Genomic DNA, 25173 nt, shown 5'->3' on the forward strand with positions numbered 1-25173 from the left:
ATCCAGGAGGGCTGTGTTCATTCTAAACTGAGATCAATAGATTTCTGAATATTAATATGGGGATAGAGCAAGAAATGATGCTGAGGTAGAAGATCAGACATGCAACCTCCAAATCTGAAGAACTGCTTCAACAAGTAAACAATGTGCATGATCCAACCCATAAAACAAATAACTCGGTGTGTTGTGAAGTGTTATGTGTCACAACTCCAAAGAATTATTTGGATTTCTCTGGAAACACTTGTTCAAAAGTCAAATGTAGGTAAGAAGACCTTTAATGTGAAGGTATTGTAAGAATTTGTTCAGAAATAAGCAATGGCTTACATAAATTTGCATGATCCAGAACAAATACTTCATGGTGGCGTCACTTTGCAATAGAACAAATGGGTCCACTAAATCACCATCTGGACCTTTAGAAGCAATGCTATTAGATGAAACTGCACAATCCATCTTGCTGCTCACAATTATAGATAAGAAGGATGCTACATCGGTTGTTCGAACATCACTTGCTGTAGATCGACTAAGATGTGACCACACAAGTGGTACCCTAGTCTAGTACAGAGGAATAACTGATAATGAATGTCTTGAGCTTCATAGCCACTGCCAATGCTGTTCTTGAAGAAAACTTTGTCTGCACTTCTCTGCTGAATAAGGCCATTGGGATAACAGTAAAAATATTGAGTTCAATGTCTCATCTATTTTGGGCGGAAGTTTTATTGCCACTAAATCCCTCACCCAAAATCAAATACACTAAGTAGGCTGGGATTCTAGCAGGGAATAAGCTGAGCCCAGCCAGCATGGCATGCTATTGAAAAGTTCTGGGCTGCACAAAATCTTTTAATGTCAGCTATTGAAAATGCTGTGTAATTTTCAAACTTGAAACATTTGCTTTTCCATGCTGTTCTCTGACCAACAAAGTATATTTGTTATTTCAAAATAGTGTATTTTGTAAATTATTGAAAATTTACCAATGCTATTGCCCTCCCGCTGTTCTGCGATGATATTTACCTCCTTGGCTGCACTTTGTTGTTTGCAGGTTGAGCACCAATATCGCTGGCTTCATGAATGGCAAATGGAATGACAGATTGCAGCCACAAACAAGATATACCTCACATCATTCAATAAACAGTCTGTGATATCATAGGAGACACAAGAGACTGCAGATGCTGGTCTGCTGTGATATCAATTGCCAGATCACAAAGGTCCTTGTATTGAGGAGTCCTACAATTCTACAATCAAGGGACTCATTGCAATGCACTGGTTCAAGACAGGAGGAGAGTGAAGCTTGGCTGCTTTCATTCTTCAAATCTCCATTTCTTTTCCAAGGTGTGCATATCACTTAATGATCAGAACTGGAGCCATTGCTGCAAGTATGATGACACCAACAGCTGAAGGAGTGCCAGTGTCATTATTATGAGTTTACTCCATGGATCCATCTGAATGCACACTTCATTTCCTACTATTTGAAGAGTCATATTGAATTTTTTTGAAAGATCAATACATTTACTCCACTGCAAAGTCTCTTCAAAGTATGCCCTTTTGTTTTGCTCCAGATTCCAGTATCTGCAGTCTCCTGTGCCTACATTTTTAAAACTATCTGAAATCAACATCCTAACAACAATCCAAGTCCCAAAATACTCTAAATGGTCCATTACTCTTCATAAATTTACTTGTTTTGTTTTGGCTAAAATATTACGCATAATGGAAATTCTCGATATAAACTTCAGAAAAAAATAACACTCTGATTTCAATTTCTTTCATCGTAATTTAATACATTGCTCTTAGCCTATGATATTAAAATGTTCAAGGAAGCAAAATAAAAATCAGGCCTACAAGTTGTTCCGAGAAAAGGTCAGACTTATGAGAAAAACGGAGACATTATTTCGGGCCTAGCACAGATCATCTGGTATTACGAACTGAAAGTTTACTCCTCACCCAGGAGTTCCCCGTGGAAATCACTCACTGTCATTTGGAGAGAGCGATGAGTCACGGCGAACACTCCGGCGTTCCCGGGAATCCACGCACACGTATGCAACGGCGTGATGGTACTCTTTCAAAGAATGAGTACCTTTCAAATGTTTTTCAACCAAAAGTTAATGTTTATAGAAATCGATCTCTCGCCCATATTTTACGTTTGTCTGTAAAGGCAGCCCTTTAAGTCAAGTTGTCCAAGATGATACTGTCAGTCGACTGCAGGCTATCAGCTCCGCTCTGTCACAGTGTGGCATCTATATATAAAGGCAATTCACTCACCATTATCAAAGAGGGTCTTTTGAGGGCTGCAGACGCGTTCTGTCTCATTTCCGCGGCTGTCCCAGGTTTGAACAGACTTCTGGTGAAGCGGCGAGTTGTCTCTGCCATTGTCGGTCCCGGCTCAGAACGGTCCCTCTCCGGCAGCTGAAAACCATGCGAAGTATGTGTGTCACACAGTCTAGAACTGGCAAGTCTCTTACTTTTCAGTTCTCATCAGCCAGGAAGCGGAACTCAACCACAAGTGACAAGGGCTTCTGTGCTCTGTTCAATAAACATTAATCATTAAGAAATAACGTCAAATATTTCAACACATTGCCCATCTGTGACAGTGAAATGATTCCACGAGTACATGAAGCCTCTCATATCTTCACCCACTTTTTTCAGTGCAGCTTTTCCCAGCAGTTGTTTGAAGTAAATAACTTTTACAAGATACCTCAACGTTAAGTTTTGCTTTTCCAAGGTTCTGCCAATATAGAATTCAGTGAAATGTGGTTTAAATCGTACTGCACACAGATACCTAATGTGGAGATGTGCAACAGATCTGAGGCAGGGACATACAACTTCATGTAACTCTCCAAGTCCCACTTTTTAATTAGTTTGCGCCACCTGGCGATAGTTTCTGCGATTCAAAAATCACCTGTTAACATATTCCAAGTATTAATCTGGAAAATGCACCGCGAAGTTTACACGTGGGATTACTTTTAAAGAAGTGACCTGAAGTACGCTGCTTGTTTAAGTTTCCGTATGATAGGTTAGAGTTTTAACATTTCATGATTCTGCAAAGAATGCAAGATAAATAAAATAAGATAGAAAATGTTGGAAACACCCAGCATTCGTGGAAAAAGAAACACGGCCAACGCTTCGGATTTCATCAGAACCAGTATGTTATTCGCTCGATTTTTGCTTCCCGATCAAGATAAGCGATTGGGTAGTGGAGTCAACTCTGCGAAGAGCTGCGATCTGTACCTGGCCGCATACTTTAGAGAGTGGGTCCGTTTCCTGTATCTCTCTCCATTCTCGTTCACCGTCAGCACGGGTGCATTGCAAATCCGCGGTAACTGTTGCCTAAATGCATCCCTGAGGAATGAACTCTCTTCGCTCAAAAACAGCTGCTCCGCCAAGGGACAAACAGTTCATTTTCATATTTTAAAACGTGACTAAAATAACCCAACGCCTACTTCTTAGTTATAAAATATTGTTAATATAATTTTATAATGTAAATTGATAAGCACAATCATTGTGCCTTTTCCGCACAGTGGGAATTCAAAAGTATACACGCACATCAACTTTTTTTCTACCTTAAGGGAAGTGTAAACCCGGTTAAAATCTATTTACTTCAACAAGATCGAGAGTAGAATTTGATACAAAAATATTTCAATTTAACTTCCAGCTCACTGAGTTAGGCCAGTTGCTCTTTATCTGAAAGAATATTGTGCACTATGATTCAAATAGGTGATTGTCCTCTGAAGGATGAATAATATCGGAAAGTAGAGTGTTGGTTTTGACACGTGTTTTGATTGCACTCTCCTACATTTTCTATCTGCAGCACATAATGTGGTTTCACAAATGTACTCGGACAGTTTTAATTATTTTTGACCGATTTCAGTTGAAAAAGGCATGATTCAATAAATAGAAAATCAAGCAACTGAAAATGATTTCCAAGAAAAATCCCTTTGGAAATGTTAAAGTGAAGGCACGTGTCCAACTTTTACTCTTGTGCTTCTACAGTTTTATGAATGATATTACACCTAATAACACCGTCTCTTAAATGTGCAACATGTTAGGACTGGGTACATTACAGATTTCCATGGTGCCATATCACAGCCCTCATGACTTCCAGCCTTCCACATTAAAGCCTTCAGGACTTCCAACATGGCACCTGTACAGTCTCTTCAGGAGCTCTGGCTTGGCATACAACACCCCTCTGGACTTCAAACTTGATACATACCGGCCTTCAGAACTCAATATTGAATTGAACAATTTCAAGAAATCGACTGGACACACAAGAGACTCTGCAGATGCTGGAATCTGGAGCAATTCAGAGGGTCAGGCAGCATCTATGGAGGGAAATAAACAGTCAACGTTTTGGTCTCGACCCAAAATGTTGACTATTTCCCTCCGTAGATGCTGCCTGACCTGCTGAGTTCCTCCAGCATTTTGTGTGTACTGCAGGAAATTGACCATTTCAGTTTTGAAGTATTCAGGTTTTTTTCCACTGTTCTGGTATTTCAGATTTCACACATGTCAGGAAGTGATGTTTGTTTACTAAACATTATCACCAAATTCCTGTTGCTCCACCATTGCTTTAATCACTCAATGATGCTTGGACTGCATGCCATCACAAACTTTCCATGTTATTTCCTCCACCCTTCCTCCTTTCTCTGCAACCTAAAACTTGCTTCATTGTTTTCTAACTTCTTCTAGTTCTGAAGAGAGATCATTGACTTGAAACATTAAATCTTTCACTCTCCACAGATGCAGCCTGATCTGTTGAGTAGTTGCAGCACTTGCTGTGTTACTTCAGATTTTCAGTAGTTGCTGTATTTTATGGATGCACTCTCAGATCCCAACACACTTAAACTCACAATTGTCCTGGTAAATGAAGTCAGTTCTAAAGCATATGCAATTTCTTTCATAACATTAGACTATCCCAACAATGAATTTTTTTGAAGCTTGGTCAACATTACAACATAAAAAGTATGTTAGCCTATTTGTTGCATAGCAAGGTCCTAGAAAGAGGAATTTCAAAATAATAAGGTAATCAGTTTTATAATGATTCTGATTTAAGGATGACAATCTATTTTTTAACTAGTCCACAGAATACTTTACCCCTGCCTGAGAATCTCAGTGAGGCCTCTTCTTACCGTCCTCTCTGGAAGATAGTACTTTCAAATCACAGCACCTTCAATGCTACTTTGGAATGTTAAGCTAGTTACTCTGTCCAAAATTCTGGAGAGGAACTCAAACCTGATCTTTTATCTTAGACAAGAGAACGAACAACTGAGCCTCAGTTACTGGCTCAGGTCATCAGTTAAACTGATTCTGTAAAGCTGAGAACTCACTTCCCCAAATCAGGAAGAATTGCTGCATATGTATCAGCAGAGTTAAAAAGCTTCACCTTTTAGGTCAAAGACCTATCAAAACTTTCCGATGAAACATCATGTTAACTGTGTTACTTTTGCTACAGATGCTGCGTGTCTAGTTGAGTAATTTTCAGCTTTTTATATATTTTATTTAGTACATATAGATAGCTGATACTTTCCGCTGAAAATAATAAATTATTTTTTAACATGTGATGATTAGGTGAAATCAATCTGCAAACCACAAGGACCACCTTCCCACTATGTCATGCTGTTGCAATATATGTAGGTTATTGAAATTTGGTATGGTAGGAAAATGGTGTTTTTCATTTCAGAATGTGGTTAGTAGACAATATCTGGTTGGCACTCAATGAAATCCAACTCAAACACATACCATGATAGAATAGTTTACATTTTGAATGAATAGAGATCGGTTATTTAATTTTGGCCATACTACATTGCCAATAAATGCACTTTTACATAGTAGTTTACAAATAAAAACATGGAAAACAATAATTTGAGTCATTCAATATCTCTGTCCAATAGACCCTGACAATTTCAGTCTATTATTTAATTGACCAGGTAATTTGAATGGCAATAGATAAAACCACCAAAACTATAAAATTTCTACTTCAGCCCAGAGGCAATTGTGTGGTAATATCACACAATCAGTCAAATATTACAATACATATTCATTGGTTGTGATTTGTATTCCACAAAAAGTATCTCCATGTCCTGACTTAGAAAATTCAGTTACTTCCACATTCATAATACTTCCTACATCTTCAGTCAACTCTAAATGATTAAATTCATGGCAAGCTGAAATCTTTTCTCTTGAAAACAGCATTCATTTTACTCTGTTTCCACAGCATTATACACATTGTTTTTTCATTACTTTGGACTGAAATTGGCATCAAAGTGTTAGCATTTTACTTTAATATGAAGAGAAAGCTTAAATTTAACAATTCTAAAAACAAGCACACAACAATATCTCATGCCTCCAGCTACATCAAAGCATTTCAACACTAATATGCCTTTAAACTTATGTGTACACTCCTACCCAATTAACTATTAACATACAATGTTGTGAAAACATTCTGAAGACTGTGTTTGTCCATGTTTGACATTTTTTGCTTTGAATAATCAAACCTTTTCAATGGATCAAAGTCAAATCCAATGTGACTTCATATGCAGTTGTTGGAGATAAAATCTGTATCACACATACTCTTTGCAAATGTATTTGCATCTGGTATTTTATCCATATGAAATACAAATAATTCCTAACCAGAGGAAGAGAAAATGAAAAATATTATAAAGGTTCAGTATGAAGATATTGATCAGGTTGTCTAAAACATTGTTCAAGTTTTCTAAGATTTCTTTTTGCCTGAGCTTGTCCTCAGTCTCATTCAGTCTGAGTTATTATGACATGGTCATAAGTTCAATTGTTGATAGCTCTGATCCAGACTTCTTGTTACCTACCAGGTAGCATTCTTGCCTTTGAAGCTAGAAGCCAAGGTTTAATCTTGGCTGTCACTTTGCTGTCATATGGCATTGTTACCGGTGTTCTTGTTCAGATGAGATATTGGACACTGTTCAAAAAAAAAGTAATGTCCTTCAGCTAACAGTTATCCCTTAAAGACTACCAAGACTATAACGCATCTACAGGAGGTGCTGCCTCAAGAAGGTGGCATCTACCATCAAGGATCCCCACCATTTGGGCCATGCCCTATTCTCGTTGCTACCGTTGGGCAGGAGGTACAGGAACCTATAGTCTCACATCACCAGGTTCAGGAATAGCTACTTTCCTACAATCATCAGGTTCTTGAATCAACCTACATAACCCTAACCCTACCTCAGCAATGGAACACTACAGACCACCTTTTGCACTACCATAGACTTGTTTCTGATTGTCTTTTCTTTTGCACTAAGGTCTTGTTTTTGCACAGTCTTATTTTTTTTCTCTCTCTTCGGTGCATTGTATAATTCATGTATAATTTAAGTTATGTGTATTGTCTGTACCTATGTGCCTGTTTTTCATTGTACTTTGCACATGACAAGAAACTTGACTTGACTCGTGAAATATTACAGAAGACCATTACATGTACCTTGCAGGCATGATTGACAATATAACACTACTGATCACATTGCTCATGGCTGCAGAGTACATTGAAATACTCTAATACCAAAAAAGGTGCTTTATCAATGGAGGCCTGGTAGGGAATGCTAGCACATATAGGGACATCATTAGCATGAGTTGAATGAGTTTCAATCTATTTTCTCTTATATTGTCAATCATCAAAACTTTCCATCAATATTCCACATACATTATGTTTCCTCTTGTGTGTTAGTTTGTCCAATTTCACCTGCTAAAAGCAGAAGTATATAAACAGAAAAGGCCAATGTATATAAAGCCTCTACAATCCTTATGTCCTGCTCCTTTGCTCTTTGGCAATACACTCTGTCTCCAGAGAGATACATTTTGAACAGTGTTGTTAAACTTAGTCACAGCAAGAGGTGCAAGTACTTCAAAATGAAATGAACGTAGAAGTGACAACCATTCTTTTTCAAAATAAAATTGAAGTGAATGTCTTTTCATTGCAGTTAAACTCAACCAAAACACTGGACTACCTTCCCTTTGATCTTTCTGACTGGCTGCTCTGCTCACTTCAAGAAAGGCGACAAGTCTGACTGTGGCAACTTCAAAGGGGTCTTTTTGTTGTCTACCACAGGGAAAGTCATCACGAGCATCCATCTTAACCATCTCCTCCTGGTGGCCCTAAAACTGCTTCCCTAATCACAGTGTGGATTCCTTCTGTCTAGAGGTACAGTGGGCATTATCTTCACCATGCAGCACCTCCAAGAAAATTGCAGGGACAATACAGGCCATTTTCAAACTTACTAAAGCTTTTAACTCCATCAATCAGGAGGGATGGTGGAACATCCTCTGCAAATCTGGTCACCCTAGAATCTCATCTACATTTTATGTTTCCTCCATCTAACTAACAGTCTACGACAGAGCCAATCTCAGTGACGACTCATGTAAAACAAGGCTGCATCATTAGTTCAATCTTTCTCGCCGCGGTATTGCGCACCTTCATCAATCCTTCCACAGGATTGGAGATAATCTTCAAAACTAATGAGAAACTTTGAGCAGCAGTGACTACACTACAGAACCAGCTGTTTGCAGATGAAGCTTGTGTTTGTGCACACTTGGAGGTTGAATTCTCAGTTTTTGAAGCATACGAGAGAATGGCCCTTACATTCGCAAGACAAAGGTCCTCTGCCAACCTGCCCTCACAGTGCAACACTACCTTTCAGCAATAAAATTTCACAGTGAGGCCATGGAAGATGTGAAACACTTCCCATTTCTCGGGAGCCAACACTTGATGAATACATTGATGATGAAATTCATCACTGCCTTCAATGCACCAGCACAGTCTTTGGTCAGTTCAGGGAGGGAATATTTGAGTATCAAAACCTCAGAAATTGGCACAAAACTCATGGTCTACTGGGCAACTGTAACCTCTGCTTGATGTTAAGTTACATTCAGAAGCCAAAACATTTATTTGTGCTTATGTTCATCAGTTGCATTAAAGAATAATTCTTAGTTAGCCAAGAACAGTGAAATGTAAGAAATGTTTCTTAAGTAACCAGCTTTTTATTTATTCAATGAATGATCATGTTAGAAAATCTCTGAATGCAAGGTGAAACAATCTTCCAATTGATTTTCATTTCATTGGACAGGAATCAAAGGTTCAATTAAGCAACTGTGTCAGCTCAAAGAAACAGCAAATCTGTGTACTATAATACCACTTGAGTTTAACCTGCAATGCAGAAGACATTTCATTTAGAATTACACGCTCTGTAGATTGTTAAAAGAGCATGTATTTACAGTGACTGGAATACAAATGAAAGTTATAACTATAATCGTACACTGCTCGAGCATGATACCTTATTTAGCATTCTGTTGTGCAGTACAATTGACAAAGAGGAAAAAGATGTGAGTTAGTCCATCAGCTAGTAATTTGTAAAATATAGGACTAAACTCCTATTTTTGTTTGGAATTATTGTCAATATGCTTGTAGTAATGAAGTATATTTTCAATGAGTTATATGCATTTCAGAATCTGATTTGCTTACCGACTTACCAAAAAGCTGCAATCTCAGTAAAACAGTGGGATAAATTGCAATAGTCCTGGAGGATGGATTTGCCATTTCTAAAAATTCTATATGAATGCAGCCAACTTTAAAAACTGATTACTGGAGCAGTGTGAAAACCTTTCAGAAACTGCCAAGAAATATGAATATATCCCTGGTCATAAATATATTGCCAAGAATCATGTAGGTTAGCATCCAATTGGTTTAATAAGATACTGGGTCATCAATGAAGAAAGCAAATGCGATGGAATAGACAACCAGACTGGTCAAAAGGTCCACCCAGATTACTGGCCACGGACAGTTACCTCACAATCACTAAATACTCCATGATTTACCTCTATGGATTCAATCAAGGAAAATATAAAGGAGGCAATTTGTAACTAAAACAATAGATCACAGTGGATGAAAAAGGCTGCAAATATCAACACAAAAGGGAATTTCAGAATATATTAGCGCAATGTTCTCAAATGTATCAATGCATTTAATCTACACATTTAACTTAATCTGAAGATATCCTGCTAATCTAATTTCTTCAGAATGATTGTTATCTGCTGATTAACAGTAACATGAAATCTAGAATACCAAGTACATTATATAAATATAGAAGTCAAATGCCCTGAGTAAGTGCAGAGTGAATCACAACTGATAGAGCACTATATCTATTATCAGTGAACACTTTGTCAATATGAGCAGGTTTAAGGTCCTTAGTAACAGGGATGGAAGCAATGAAACAGAGAAGTCTCACTCTATTCAAGCATGTCTCCAGGCAAGATGGATTGCAAGAGATTTGTCCCTTTCATCTCAACAGATAGGATTGTAGATACACACTTATTGTACAGCTTGTTAAAGCTATCACATCACCTCCAGAAATTTTAATCTTTAATACTTGCCATCATCCTGACTTGCCTATACATGGTGAAAACTGGGATTGCAGTAAAAAGTGTAAAATAAACATGCAATGCGTACTTTGTTGTATCACTTTTGTTTGCATTCTTAAAGGTTTCATTTTGTATGAACAAAACTTTCCAAGCAAGGATGTTGTTAACAGCCAAAAACCACCTCTAGCTGCATTGTTTACAAATCCCCTCGCCTCTCCATGTATTCACAATGCCTTTTCATATATATTCATATTTATGTGCACAGTACCTCTGCAAAATATAGCCAGGTGCCTTTTCTGATATTCTGGATTCCTAAAGTTGACATTTTAATTCCCTGTAGCAGACCTAACCTGTGTTATGCCTCCTCCTCTACCAATGGGCTATGTGGAATTGTGGGAAATGTTTTCCTGCAGCTAAGAAAGGTGTGTACTTGAGAAATGTTTAGAGAACATGTCTATCATGGTACAACATCCGCCTTAGTGCGAGGAACTGAAAATTGTAATTTGTAAAGTGCGTGAGTACAAGGGAATAAAGTGGTTGCCATATGTGGTACAGTGACTATAGGAAAGTGGGAAGAAAAGGCTGTTTTGTGGAGTAAGGCTGGTGGTGGTGGAAGCATAAGCAGGGAGTGCCGGAGCCGTACTCTTATGTTGACAATCTTTGTGAGGTCACTGAACTTCTCCGATCATTGTGAACATGTCCTGGGAGCTAGGCTACTGACATCGACTTCCTCCTCAACTTCTTCCCAATGATAGTGAGGATGTTGCCTTAAACCATATATTTCAGTGCATGGATCCAAACTAAATATAATGATCAAATTTTGAGCATGACTTGACATGAGCCAAATCTTTCAGCTACTAAAAGTAAGCCATACCAATAGTTCTGACGCACTGTTGAATCAGAACAACTTAAAAGTAGGAACAGTATGTGTGTTCAGTGATAATTTCGGATGTGTTGTACATACTGCAGGTGTTGTCCTCCTTCTGTAATGTGTAACATCTCTGGAGGAACTACAGCTGTTATGTGATGATGTTCTAGAAAACAAATAGACCACAATGAGTTGTTGCATGATAAAGGATCTTCACCAGCGAACAAAATACTTCAGAACTATCACACTCTGGAAATTATGCTATGACATCATATGAATACTCAATATATTGATATCAAAATACTCTGTAACTTAACATGGACATTTATAATAAAGTAGGCGCGCACAAATTTGTTGCAAAGTCACTAACCTCTATCATCCCATGGTGTAACTTGTAGGCAATTTGTTGCCGAAAGCATACTTACCCCTTTGCCTGCAGTGCAGCACCTCTGACCACCTGCTCCACGGCTGAACCTGGAACAGAATACAAACGCACGAGCCCAAGGGGCATTTCACCTCTTCCCCTCAATTTTACACCAGCCATTGCTGACATGTATAGCATGAGCCCATTCATTTGAAAGGGGTTGCTGACGAGGGTTGGAAAGGTGAGTTCTAGTAAGGGATTTTTTTTTGTTATTTTGCTTTATCTTAATGTTTTCTCATTAATTTATTTCCCTTAAATGTTTTTAAGTACATTTGTTATCATTTATTTTTAACATTAGTTTTCTTAATTAATTAAACCCATAATTATTTAGATACTTTCTGATTAATTTGAAAGCCACAGTTACAGTTATCAAATCGTTCTCCTTGTTCAGTTGTTCTTCCTCTATATGAAGACTTATAACGTTTGTCAGAGAGTTAAGAAATTTCCTCTGTATCAAATCTCCCTCATTTTTTTTCCTTGCAATCAAGGAAGCTAATCACTATTTTTCTGATTACCATCATTTTTTGACAACAGGAGTTGTATTTTCTCGGAAAACCAAGTAGGGAGTCATCCTTGCCCAAGAATGGAATGAAGATAGAAGCCAGTTCAAGCCTTCATGATCCACATTGATCAAGTCACACAACTTTTTTTTTGGTTCCTGTTTTCATGGGTTTTGTTTAGAGGCAAGTAATCGTGATTAATAATAGTGTCCAAACTGAAATCTTTTTCAATCATCATTCATTATTCTGTCATGATTACTGATAATTAAACCATCATAATTTCAGTTGATTATTCTGAACCCATCAGGGTATACTCTGATTAATCTATCAAAGGAAAAGTAATTAAATTAAATCTTGTGAGAGCAGTGAAAGGAATTATAAAAGCCACATTTGCCAAATTATGATACTAGATAATGAATACTTCACATCACAACAGGAAGCAATGTGCTCAAACCACAATATGAATCCCAGTTTTGTATAAAAATCAGTTCAGTCACTGGGAGGCATTAACTCCTGGAGTTTTAAAAGCCAGGAAGAAATTATTTAAGTCCTTTCACATCAACACTTACTGTACTAATTAATTTCTAATTCACATTTATGTTTGGTTCCATGTAAAATATTATTTCTATAGTTAAAGAAAAGATGATAAATGTATGAACTAATACTATTCATTAATTCCTGGGGTTAAAATATTATGGGTGCAATGTCTGTACTGCTGCATACAAAATGTCTCTTCAAAAATACAGCTGCACTTCAGTAATAGAATAATTTTACTTGGACTTTACTTACACTATCAAAATTTTGGAAACTTATATGTAACTGAGAGTTGTTTATATGTTGAGCAACATAAACTTTGCATGTATATGTTACTTTTGCAGAAGAATAAAAGACAATATTGGAAACAAACACTTCAAATATCACATTCTTCAGCCAATTCTCACGTAGCTATGTTAGAGTTCTTCTTTCTCCTCAACATACAACATATGCAAGGGAATTACTGTACAAAAGCAACAGCCAGATCATGTTTCTTAATGGAATAGTCAGAACAACATCAACATGTGTTTATTTCACACTCTTATCATAGCATACATTACAAAGTACTGCTTGGGATAGTTCTCAAACAAAATTGGGCAAGAGGTACTTACTACATGGTTTACCCCTTGGTAGTTTAAGACATGGTCAGCAATGATGGAGCAGTTAAGATCAGAGGTGCCCTTGAGGACAGAATTGGAGGATGCTAAATATCTCAGCAGGCTAGTTTATGGAGCTGGGAAGAAGCTAGGAGAGATTTGAAAACAAGGATTAAAAATACAAAATAGAAGCTTATCTGACAACTACTGCAGAATCAGAATCAGAATCAACTTTATTATCACTGTCTAGTATAACATGAAATTTGTTGTTTTGCAGCAGCAGTGCAGGGCAAAGACATAAAAAACTATAAATTACAAAATAAATAAATAGTGCAAAAGAAAGGAGCAATGAGGTAGTGTTCATGGGCTGTTCAGAAATCTGATGGCGGTGGGGAAGAAGCGGTCCCTGAATCACTGAGTGTGGTTCTTCAGGCTCCTGTACCTCCTCCCTGATGGCAGTACTGAGAAGAGGGCATGTCCCCGATGGTGAGGGTCCTTAATAATGTATGCCGCCTTCTTGAGGCACCTCCTCTTGAAGGTATCCTCGAAGGTGGGGATGGTTGTGCCTGTGATGGAGCTGGCTGAGTCTACAACCCTCTGCAGCCTCTTGCAATCCTGTGCATTGTAGCCTCCATACCAGGCTGTAATGCAACCAGTCAGAATGCTCTCCATCGTACATCAAAAGATACTTGCGAGTCTTTGGGGACATACCAAATCTCCTCAAACTCCTGATGAAGTAGAGCTGCTGGCGTGCCTTCTTCATGATTGTATCAATGTGTTGGGCCCAGGACAGATCCTTGGAGATGTTGACACCCAGGAAGTTAAAGCTGCTCACCCTTTCCACTGCTGACCCCTCAATGAGGACTCGTATGTGTCCCGACTTCCCCTTCCTGAAGTCCACAATTAATTCCTTGGTCTTGCTGATGTTGAGTGCGAGGTTGTTGTTGTGACACCACTCAGCCAGCTGACCTATCTCACTCCTGTATGCCTCTTCATCGCCATCTGAGATTCTACCAAGAGTGGTGTCATCTGAAAATTTATAAATGGCGTTTAAGCTGTGCTTAGCCACACAGTCATAAGTGTAGAGAGAGTAGAGCAGTGGGCTAAGTATGCATCCTTGAGGTGCAGCTGTGTTGATTGTCAGCAAAGAGATGTTATCACCTATGCTGACTGACTGTGTTCTCCCATTAAGGAGTCAAGGATCCAGTGTCAGAGGGAGTTATGGAGACCCAGGTTTTGAAGCTTGGTGATTAATACTGATCAGATGACAGTATTGAATGCCGAGCTGTAATTGATAAACAGGAGCCTGACATATGTTTTGCTGTTGTCTAGGTGCTCCAAAGCAGAGTGGAGAGCCAGTGGGATTGTGTCTACTGTAGACCTGTTGCGGCGGTAGGCGAATTGCAGTGGGTTGAGATTCTTGTTCAGGCAGGAGTTAATTCTAGCCATAACTAACCTCTCGAAGCACTTCATTACGGTAGATGTGAGTGCAAGCAGTTATTTGTCGTTGAGGCAGCTCACCCTGGTCTTCTTGGGCACCAGTATGATTGCTGCCCTTTTGAAGCAGGTGGGAACCTCAGACTGCAGCAGTGAGGGGTTGAAGATGTCCTTGAACACTCCAGCACAGGTTTTCAGTACAGATCAGTGAGGATAGGCATGCTGGGTGAACAGGGTACCAGGATGAGTTAGGAGACAGGCAGGAGAGAGTTTCATAGCTACAGTTTAAGGAGAGTTGATCGAGGGAAGCCAGTAATAAATGTATTGGAATTGTTGAGATTATGAAGGCATGAATGAGGTTTTCAGTAACTGATGTGGTAGTGCAAGGGCAGGAGCAAGGGATTTTAAGGAGGTGAAAATAGTGATGTCATAAATATCTGGACAAAAGCACATCACCAAGGTCACACAATCCAGGGAGAGGTATTTGGAGGTTAGCCTCAAAACAGAATAACAAAAGAAATTAAGGCTTGTATTTTCCTGCTAAATATTACCCATAGTTCAGAGTATAACAATAGTGAAAAAGTCAAAAGTTACTAACTGCAGCTTCAGGAAACCACTGAAAGTCGCAAAACAAAAAATTTGCAAATATCACAGGTATAGTTGGTTTTACTGGCAGCCTATCTACCATTTGAGATATCACACCTTCCAGCAGCAGCACACTGTACATGCAGTGTGTACCATCCACAAAATGCACTCAGCAAGACCTCTCCAACAGCTCCTCCCAATCCTGCAACCTCTACACCAAGAAGACAAGCACTTTAGGTACTTAAGAACACCACCACCTGCAGGTTCCTGTTCATGTCTCACCCATCCTGGTTTGCAAATATATTGCCATTCCTTTATCAGTTAAATCCTAAAACTTCCCATCAACAGTACTGTGGGAGTACCTTTGTCAGAAGACTCAAGAAGATGGCCTATTACTCCCCTCTCAAAGACGATAAGGGATGAGCAAATTATGTTAGCCTTGTTCTCAACCTGTAAAAGAATTTTTGTTTTAAATCTGCAACAAGATTTATAACCTTTAAGAAAAAACTGTTAAATTAATAAACTATGAAATTGTCCTTCATTCAGTTGTTAAAGTAAAAAATTGCTATACTTAACCCAAAAGATAAATCACCACCTTGGATTTGCCAGAAAATGGTTTGCCTATGTGTTGCTCTGGGGTTGCACCGAGCTAAAATGAGAATATTGTTTCCATAACAGCAAAACAACATGTTTTATAGAACCTCTTATAAAATGCTAAAGGACCTAACAGGAATATTTACAACAATTAGAGATATTTGGCAATGAGAAACAAGAGAGATATCAAGACTGATAACCAAAGGCTGAGTTAAAGAGGTTGGTTTTAAGGAGTGCATTAAAGGAAAAGAGAAAGCTAAAGAGGGGAAGAATTTCAGGGTGAGAATTCCAGAGCTAAGACTTCCAGGTAAGTGAAATAATAATCACAGATGATGAGCTAATTAAAACTAGGAGACTGCAAGTGGTCAGAATCAGAACAAATGTGTTTAGAAGATCCATGGGGCAATGGGGCTTGTGTTTGATTTTAGGTGGTCCTCCAGGTCTCAGTGATTCATTATATTCCTGCCACCATGAACTGTTCGAATAAGAAATCAAGCAAACATTAGAGGTTGGAAGGCATTACACAGATATGAAGTGACTGGAATGACTTGGAAACAAGGATGAACATTTTTGCATTGAGGAATTGTTGGAACCAGAGTTGGCGAGCTCAGGCATTGTATGTGAAGGAGCCCTGGAGCGAATTGATATGGACTTTAGATGATATACGGTAAAAGATGGGGGGGCTGACATCCATTCATTTGAATGGATATGTCTAGATGTAACAAGGCTTCACTGGACCTGTCATGGAGGAAGAAATAGGCAGCTGTAGCAATTGAGATATTACAACAAAGACTCAATTCCATGTCCAACAATACACAAAGGTTGACTCACCTTTGGACAATAGAGAAGCTGCCAATATTTCAATTGTACCACCATTACTGCACATGGTAAACATCATGACATTTACAATTCTAATGAATTTGAATCGGACTGGCACACCTCACCAGAATTACTGGTTTGGATAAACACGGGCTAAGCAGACTGCAGCTGCATTTCTCAAACCACACAACCCCATTTTTCGATCGGAATGCACAACAAAGTTACCACCACATCTGTTGTTCCAGCCTCGAGCCAATGCAAGAGTATGCTCGAAATTACCATGCTTATTAAAACATGAAATAGTATATTAGAATGCTTATTAAAACTTGCAATTGATGTACTTGAAATACTAAGTGGCAATGACAAATTTTAATTCTAGTTTTCAAAGTCAATTCAAAATTAAAATGAAAAGGATTCTGATATAAGATCATCTATCTTAAATGTATACACTACACCTCTCACTGTGGTGCAATGTGCTTCCAGCACTTTCAGTTTTTTATTTCAGATTTCCAGTATTTCACTATTGCCTTACTTTTTAAAACATATCTTATTGAAGGAGATTACTGATATTGGCTTGCCATTTAATATTTTTATAAACATATTTTCAAACAAATGAGCTCCTTAACGGCCACAGTTTGTGTCCATGGATAACATTGATTTTATTAAGAAAAATGTTCGTGAATTATTCATGAATTCAAGATGCCCTAACTTAAATTCAAATGTTTATTTTCTTCTGTGTGACTCAGGAGAAAAGAAGAAAGTACAATGTTTGGACTTCAGGCAAACAACAGCATGATGATTTGGGAAAAGAAATTTGAACAAATCAGAATACTCTTGTAATATTGATTCCTCAAGTTGTTATTTCAGCTACTTGCAATTTACCTGCAGCACAAAAAATTGTAAATCGATTTACCAGCCTGTATCATGTTAACATTGTGCCAAGACTGCAAAAATATCAAAACTTGTTTTAAAAGATGCACAAAAATGAAACAGGTTCTTCAAAAAAAGATTTCAAAACACCAGTGGGTGAAAATATAAAGGAAAGTGCTCAGGATGAATATTTTGAATTTTTAAATTTGTGATCATCAAATTAAAAATTAAATCCAGTCACATACAGATGGATAATAAAATAAATATTTGTTTGTTCTCTAAAACCTGATGTATGAAAGTACCCAATGAGCACAGACTCATTCATTCAAAAGTATAATTCTGCTGATGTTGAAAATCTTGAAATACAAAAAGAAAGTGGTGGAAATTCTCAGCCAGTCAGATAGCAACAGAGATGAAAGAAAAGAGAAGTAAATATCATAGGCCAAAGACCTTATAAAGTCATTGATGTTCTGGTTGGTAAATGCTCTTCACACTGCCCTGCAGTCCAATGATGAAAAAAAGAACCGACTCTTTAACATGCAAATTAACTACAAAACAAAGATTCACCAGACCTCAAAGGAGACAGGTATCAGCACGATTGCTGTTGTTTTCTGAAACATTTCACCCTTTCCTTCCCTTTGTTGCACCATGATGGCAGTAATCCACATTTGCACTACAACTAGCTGAGTTCACACAACAGAGGTTTGAGCTTTCACTCCTGCACATAGACATTGCATGGAGTCTCCCTGTGCTACAATTAGTCTTAGTCATCAGAGGCTGCACTAAGGTTCAGCCCAGAAGCAAAGGCAAGGAGCTGGACATGCTGTGAAGAATGGGTTCTAAGCACCAAACAAAAACCTGTATGAGTTTAGAGCCGGAATCTTGCATGCCTCTTGACATTTTCATGTAGGCTTTCAGTTTGGCTAACCAACATTCCAAGCACAGTAGAGCCAGTAAATCGGAAGCATTCATGTGTGGGATGTGAAAAGCCAGATTAATATTAGAATACCACCATCTTCAATTATATCTGTTCCACTGCTGGCTACATTTGTCTGGCATGAGCCCACATGATAGCCAGCACACTCTCCTCCCCTGTTCTCAAACTGAGAATACATAGGAACAATCACTTGTCTTGTTGCTGGCTATAATTGTGTTTAAACATTCATTTTTGGAGGGATCTGGGTGTCACTGACAAGGCCAGTATTTTCTGTCCATCTTTAATTGTATTTGAGAAGGTGGTAGTGAGCCACCCTCTTGAACAGCTGCTGGTCCTCTTGTGAAAGTGCTCCCACAATGCTGTTGGAGGAGGTTCCAGGATGTAGGCTCAATGATAATGTCATATGTTTTTAAGCCAAGTTGGTGTGTGACTTAGAGGGGAATCTGAAGGTGGTGGTGTTACCATGCCCTGAAAGCCCTTGTCTTTCTTGATAGTAGGGGTTGCAGATTTTGGGAGGTGCTGTTGGAGTAGTCTAGATTACTGACTTTGTAAATGGTATAGACTGTAGCCACAGTGCAGGGAATGAATGTTTAGGATGGTGAATGGAGTTCCAGTCAAATGGATTCTTGAATGTCCATCTTTAATTGTACTTGAGAAGTTGGTGGTGAGCCACCTGAATGTGTCAACCCTCTTGAATGTGCCACATTCTCCTGCAGGAGAGAGGGAAGTGTGTTGGTGAGTTGGTTGCAATACCTCTCTCTCTGACATGCATGAACACTGGAATAATGGTTAATACTTGAGATGATGCTTGGTAAGCACTATGTTGTTGGATGACTGCTGGACACTTATAGCATGTGAGCATGGTGTGTGAGCATTGTGGTGCAACTATTGAGAGATGAGTTTTGTGATGTATTCATTGACCAAGACTATACATGTGAGGTCATTAAATGCCTGCATCACAGTCCTTTCTACATTGTTTTTGTATTGACCTCTCATTACCAATTCAATGCTGATCTAAAGACTTTCAGGTCCACAAACTTGGAGGAAATCTTTCTTCCACTTCACCTCTTCAACTCAGGTGTCAAAGAATCAAATGTGCCTGCTACTGTTTGATTTTCCATTGCATCATTATGGATTTGCAAAGCTTAGAATGACTTCCAACATCAATTATATACATTCAGCACCTCCCCCCCCACGCCCCCCTTTAAGAGGGACAGGCCTGACTTCAATCAGCAGTAGCTAGATTTAGCTGCTGCTAATGATTTCTGAGATTACTTCTCGCTAATGCACACTAATCTGCAAATTATGTCAATTGACATTGTTTGAACCTTGCACTCATTATAGAGGTCTGTGCACAAATTTCTGGAGCAAACGCCACTGGGCCAATCTTATACCATTTCATTGTGCATTGCTAGTCCAGTGTATCCTCCATTGCTATCAAGTTTCAAGCGCTGTAATTTTATTTTGAAGGGTTATAATGACAACTTTCTCAATATTAGTTTTTATCTTATGAAATTGCTCAGTAACAACCAAAAGATCTCAGGATTTAGTTTCTAATTGTTTGAAATATCTCCTATGGTTTTAGTACTTCAGCATCAATCCAGAACCCTTTCTCAGTCTCATCATAGCTGCTTTTCAAAATCTGCATTGAGTGGTAGGAAACATGGTCAACGTTCAGGGTGGGTTTACTTGGTATTGTTATTAGTTTGGTCTGATTGACCCAGACAAGGTCAAGTTCACTGATTACTGGCAAACCATCTGATGTGATATACTGCTTTATATGAACTTGAAACCAAGGAGAAATTCCCAGCTGTACTTCTTCATGCCTTTGTAATGATGAATCTCCACTACTCTTTGAAGGCACGTAACACACTATCATCAGAGTTTTCTTTGATGCTGGTCTCAGTGCTCTTCCTATCAGAAATGGTTTCCAAATGATTCTGTTCAGATTCTACCACAGGCACTGAAGTGCTTGCCTCGTCACTGTGGTTGATTTTTTTTTTAATATGGCATTAGCTTCAGGCTAATACAGTTTCCTTCAGAGTACAGGATTCATTCTGGACTCAAAATCTTTCACTTTTACCCAGTCTTGCACATTAAGGTGGATACCCAATGCTGGGCTAATTTCATGAATTTATTCTTATGAGTATATTCACAGTATATTGAAGGTGACCATAATCATGGTACAGTTTAGATTCTGTGAGATAATATATATTCAATTGTATGCTTGGTGTAAAAGTAAATGAATGGAGCACAGATAAGATGTTTAAGATATTGTAAGCTCTTCATTAGAAGGATATAGACTCACATTTAAAAGAGGGAAGGTACACAAATACTTAAGTATTTTCAAATTTATGCACAAGGTATAAAGACATCAATAGGGTGGTTAAGCCAGATAATATGCAAAAAATTTGAGAGAGAATTAAGCTAAGAACAGACCATGAATGAATTTCAGATGTTAGTGGCATCCCAGAAACGAAACCTTTTCATTTCTCTACTCGCTCGTGTTGCTCATGTTTTTTGTCTTTTTCACTAAAATACATCAATATTTGAATATTGTATATGTTCTTTTGTACCAGTCATGGGAAATAGTTAATAAGCTCTTCCTAACATCAATAATCATAAAATGTGGTGGTCAATAAATTATTTGGCCCATTGAACGCAAATTCAAATTTTGTGACAGTGGGCAGAGTGCTTTTCTTAAAATAAAATGTGGGAAATTGTTAGGCCATCCTTTTGATAAAAAAAAGGAAGGCAGAATATTTTTGAAAGCAATTAACATTGAGATGAATCTAAATGTTCTTCCACACAAATCACTTAAAGTCAACAGGCAGGTACAATAAACAATTCGGAAGGCAAACAGTGTGTTGGCTTTTACTTACTCCAACATAAAGGACCATTTAGGATCATTTGGCCCACTGGATCCAAGGCAGCAGAGCAACCTCATCAGTCCCATTTATCCTCTCCTTACTTCTTTGCTGCCCTGCAACTTATTCTCCTTTTCATGCCCATCAACTCAACTTTTGCCACCTCCTTACACCAAAGGATAATTTAGACATGCTAATTAATCTTTGAGATGTGGGAAGAAAACCATGCAGACACAGAAAGGAAATGAATGTCCCCACAGATAGCATCCAAAGTTAGGATTGAACCCAGGTTGCTGGAGTTGTGAGGCAACAGCACTAACCATTGTGCCACCATGCCATCCTTTTTTTTAAGTATAAGGGTAGAGATGTCTTGCTTAATTATGCGGGGCCCTGGTAGGACATCATCTGGAATATTGCCTTAGAAAGAATGCATTTGCAACAGAGGGAGTCCAGAAAAGATCCACCAGATTGACTACTGGCATGGGAGGATTATCCAGTGGGGAGAGTTAAGAAGACTATGCCTATACACTCTTATTCAGAATAATAGTTTCATTGAAACATTCAAGTTCTTCTGGGAATGGTAAATTGGTAAATTGGTTTATTATTGTCACATGTACCAAGGTACAGTGAAAAACTTTATTTTGCATGCCATTCATACAGATCATTTCATTACACAGTGCATTAAGGAAGTATAATGGAAAACAATAACATAATGCAGAATAAAGTTTTACACATTCAGAGAAAGTACAGTGCATGCAGACAATAATGTACAAGGCCCTAATGAGGTCAAAGGTCCATTTTAGATGCAGGGATGATGTTTCCCTGACTGCGCTGTCTAGAACCAAGGGTTATAGTCTCAAAATAATAAGGTACCGGTTATTCAGGACTGAGATCAGAAATTTCTTCATCCAGATTGTAACCAATCTTTGAAATGTTATACCAGGAGTGCTGAGGAGGTTCAGTTGCTGTGCATACTCAAAACAGAGATCAATAGGTTGTTCAATATTAAGGGAATCAAGGGATATAGGGTTAGTACAGAAAAGTGATGATACGGTCAGACACGATCTTATTGAATGGGAGAGAAGGCACAAGGAACCAAATGGCCTACTCCTGCTTCAGTTTCTTATGTTTTTATGTTCTTACCAAGTATTGGTAACTAGACTGCTCAGTAATTGGTTGGTGAAGGAACATGAGTAAATAATACTTGGTAACAGCTGATTTTTCAGGATGGCTGGCCACGAGAAAATACTTCTAAGTGATCATTGAACCTAATCTCAACTTTCTGCTCTAGTTATCTCTTGAATGGAGTTCTGACTGTACCCATGAGGCAGAGCCTGAAAACCAGCAGAAGGCGGCAAAAAAAGAAAGTACCAGGCACGTCCCAACTTATCCTCCTTGATGACCCATGAGGAGCTCTTGCCCTTGATTGGCCAACTTAAGTCTGAAGGTGTTATCTGGGATGGCTGAGAGCAGGATAAGACTCAGCGTACTGCCAGAGAGCCTGTGGTGGGAAGTAAATAGGTGTCCTAATGAGGCGAGATATCAATGTGGGGAAACTGTACTCTAGAAACAACCTCAAAGGAGACTGGATGTCATAATGGTGGTGGGGCAATGATCTGCTGGTACTCAAACTTCTCCATGACTATTGTATCATCTCGGACTGAGGCTAAACAGGCTGACAGACCCCAAACTAAGGGGTCCCTGCTTTCTTCACACCTCTCTTCAAAGTCAGCTTTCTGCACAATTTGAGCAAGTCTATCCTGATGATAGAAAGGAAGAGGCATTTTACAGAAGAGAGGTGAGCCATCACATGTTTTATCTCTACCCCAGTGGGACAGTAATCTGTTCAGCAAGGTATCTCTTTGCTCTTGTCAGATAGTGATCACAAACAACATCTCTCTGTTGGTGGAGAACAGTGAGCTGCTGATGTCTGGCATTCCTTTGGTCCTGGGAAACCAGGGCTGCTCATGGGTTGCATTTCTGATTCCAGTGAGTGCAGCAATCTGGTCACAAGTGGCATCTCTCTGCTCAGTGAGGACATGCAATATCCTTAGAGATTCACAGAGTAAAAGCAACATGCAACTTTAAGAAAGTAGAAAACTCTGGAAATACTCAGCAGGTCAGGCAGCATCTGCGGGAAGAGAAATAGATTTAACAATTCAGGTCGAATGCTCTGACATGAGATGTTAACTCTGTTTCCTTTTTCTAAGATGCTGCCTGACCTACTGATTATTTGCAGCACTTTCAGTTTTTATTTCAAATTTTCAGCTTTTTCAGCATTTCAGTTTTTTTGATTATCAACCTTAAGCAAAGCTATGGGTAGCTTCTCACCAAACCCCAAGAGTCATCAAGCATGGTGTATGAAATCAAACTGACTTGATGACTCAATTCCCAATAACATAAGTACCATTCATTTGTTTGTCACTTGTCAGGAATTGTTCCATCTCGCTGACTGAATGCTTATAGTGATCATACAGCAAGTTGTACTCGAGGTTGATGGCACCTTTCTTCGAATTTAGTTCGATTCTCCTGTAACAGATGTATGCCTCTGATTTTTCTTCATCAATCCAAATCAAATAGATTATCAAATTGAAGCAACAAACAATCTGCTGGAGGAGCTCAGCAGGTTGAGCAGCATCTGTGGGAGGAAAGGAACTGTCAACATTATGACATCTGGACTGCAGGGTTTTGACCTGAAACATTGACAATACCTTTCCTCCCACAGATGCTGCTCAACCTGCTGAGCTCCTCCAGCAGATTGTTTGTTGCTCCAGATTCCAGCATCTGAAGTCTCTTGTGTCTCCAGATTACCAATTTGTATTGTCTAAATGTTTATGATTTTAATTGTGTAATTCAATCTCTTTGAATTATTTTACATAAAAGAATCCTAGCAGAAGAGGCTTCAATATTGTGGACTTCTTTTGAATCTTTTCTGAGCTTCTATTTTCTGCATCATGTGGGAGAACTAAACTAAACATACTGTAGCATTCCAGTTTTCTGACACTTTAGAAAAGACGTCAAGACCTGAAGGTGATGTACAGAAGTGTAGAAAAGATGGAAATGCCAGCACAAAAAGAGGGCTAAAGGAAGTGTTCAAAATCTTGTAGTTTGAGAAACTATTTCCATTGGCAATAAGGTTAGTAACTGGAGGCCATAGACCTAAGATAACTGACAAAAAATACAGGGGAAAGATGAGGAAAAATATGTTTGTTCAGCAAGTTGTATGATTTTAAATGCAAAAGGCAGTGGAAAAGAATTTAATTTCAACTTAACCATAGAGCAGCAGATACTTACTTAGAATTTACAGAACTATAGCGATAAAAAGGAATTAGGACATTGGGCAATTCCTTCACAGAACTGACTCCAGCATGATGTGATTAACAAAAATTATTGCTATTGGATCAAGGTGGTTGATTTCAAATCAGATGAATATCTTTTGGTGTGAAACAAAGTGATAAAATGTTGCACTGTGAGAAATATTTATAGTATAAATTAATTAAGATATGCAAATACTGGGCATACTTTATATGGATATAATTATTTTATCCTTGAATATATACATAATTTTTAAAGAAATTTGATAACTGTTTCTATGTATCTGTCTGAGGGAATTTTTGAACAATACTTCAATTAGCCTAATGCAATTACATTTTACCTATTATTTATTACTAGTGTTATTAATTTAAAAATGAATGTTAATTAATAAACAGCTTTGTGAGATTATTTATTTTTTGGTACTACTGTGGAGCACAATTCCAGAATTTTATGGTGTTGTGG

At 38.4% G+C, this 25173-nt stretch overlaps 1 protein-coding gene across 1 annotated transcript in view; it reads right to left on the reverse strand.

Moving 5' to 3' along the window:
• The window catches only part of dock10 (dedicator of cytokinesis 10), a 255301-nt gene extending 251998 nt beyond the window's left edge, over positions 1-3303 (reverse strand). Inside the window, 2 exon segments of the mRNA XM_052017557.1 lie at positions 2251-2511; positions 3217-3303. Of these exon segments, the coding sequence (XP_051873517.1) occupies positions 2251-2358 (108 nt within the window). The 5' untranslated portion in view covers positions 2359-2511; positions 3217-3303.
• Positions 3304-25173: the final 21870 nt, after the last annotated feature.

This window comes from Pristis pectinata, chromosome 6 (assembly GCF_009764475.1).
Source record: "Pristis pectinata isolate sPriPec2 chromosome 6, sPriPec2.1.pri, whole genome shotgun sequence".
Lineage (NCBI taxonomy): Eukaryota > Metazoa > Chordata > Chondrichthyes > Rhinopristiformes > Pristidae > Pristis > Pristis pectinata.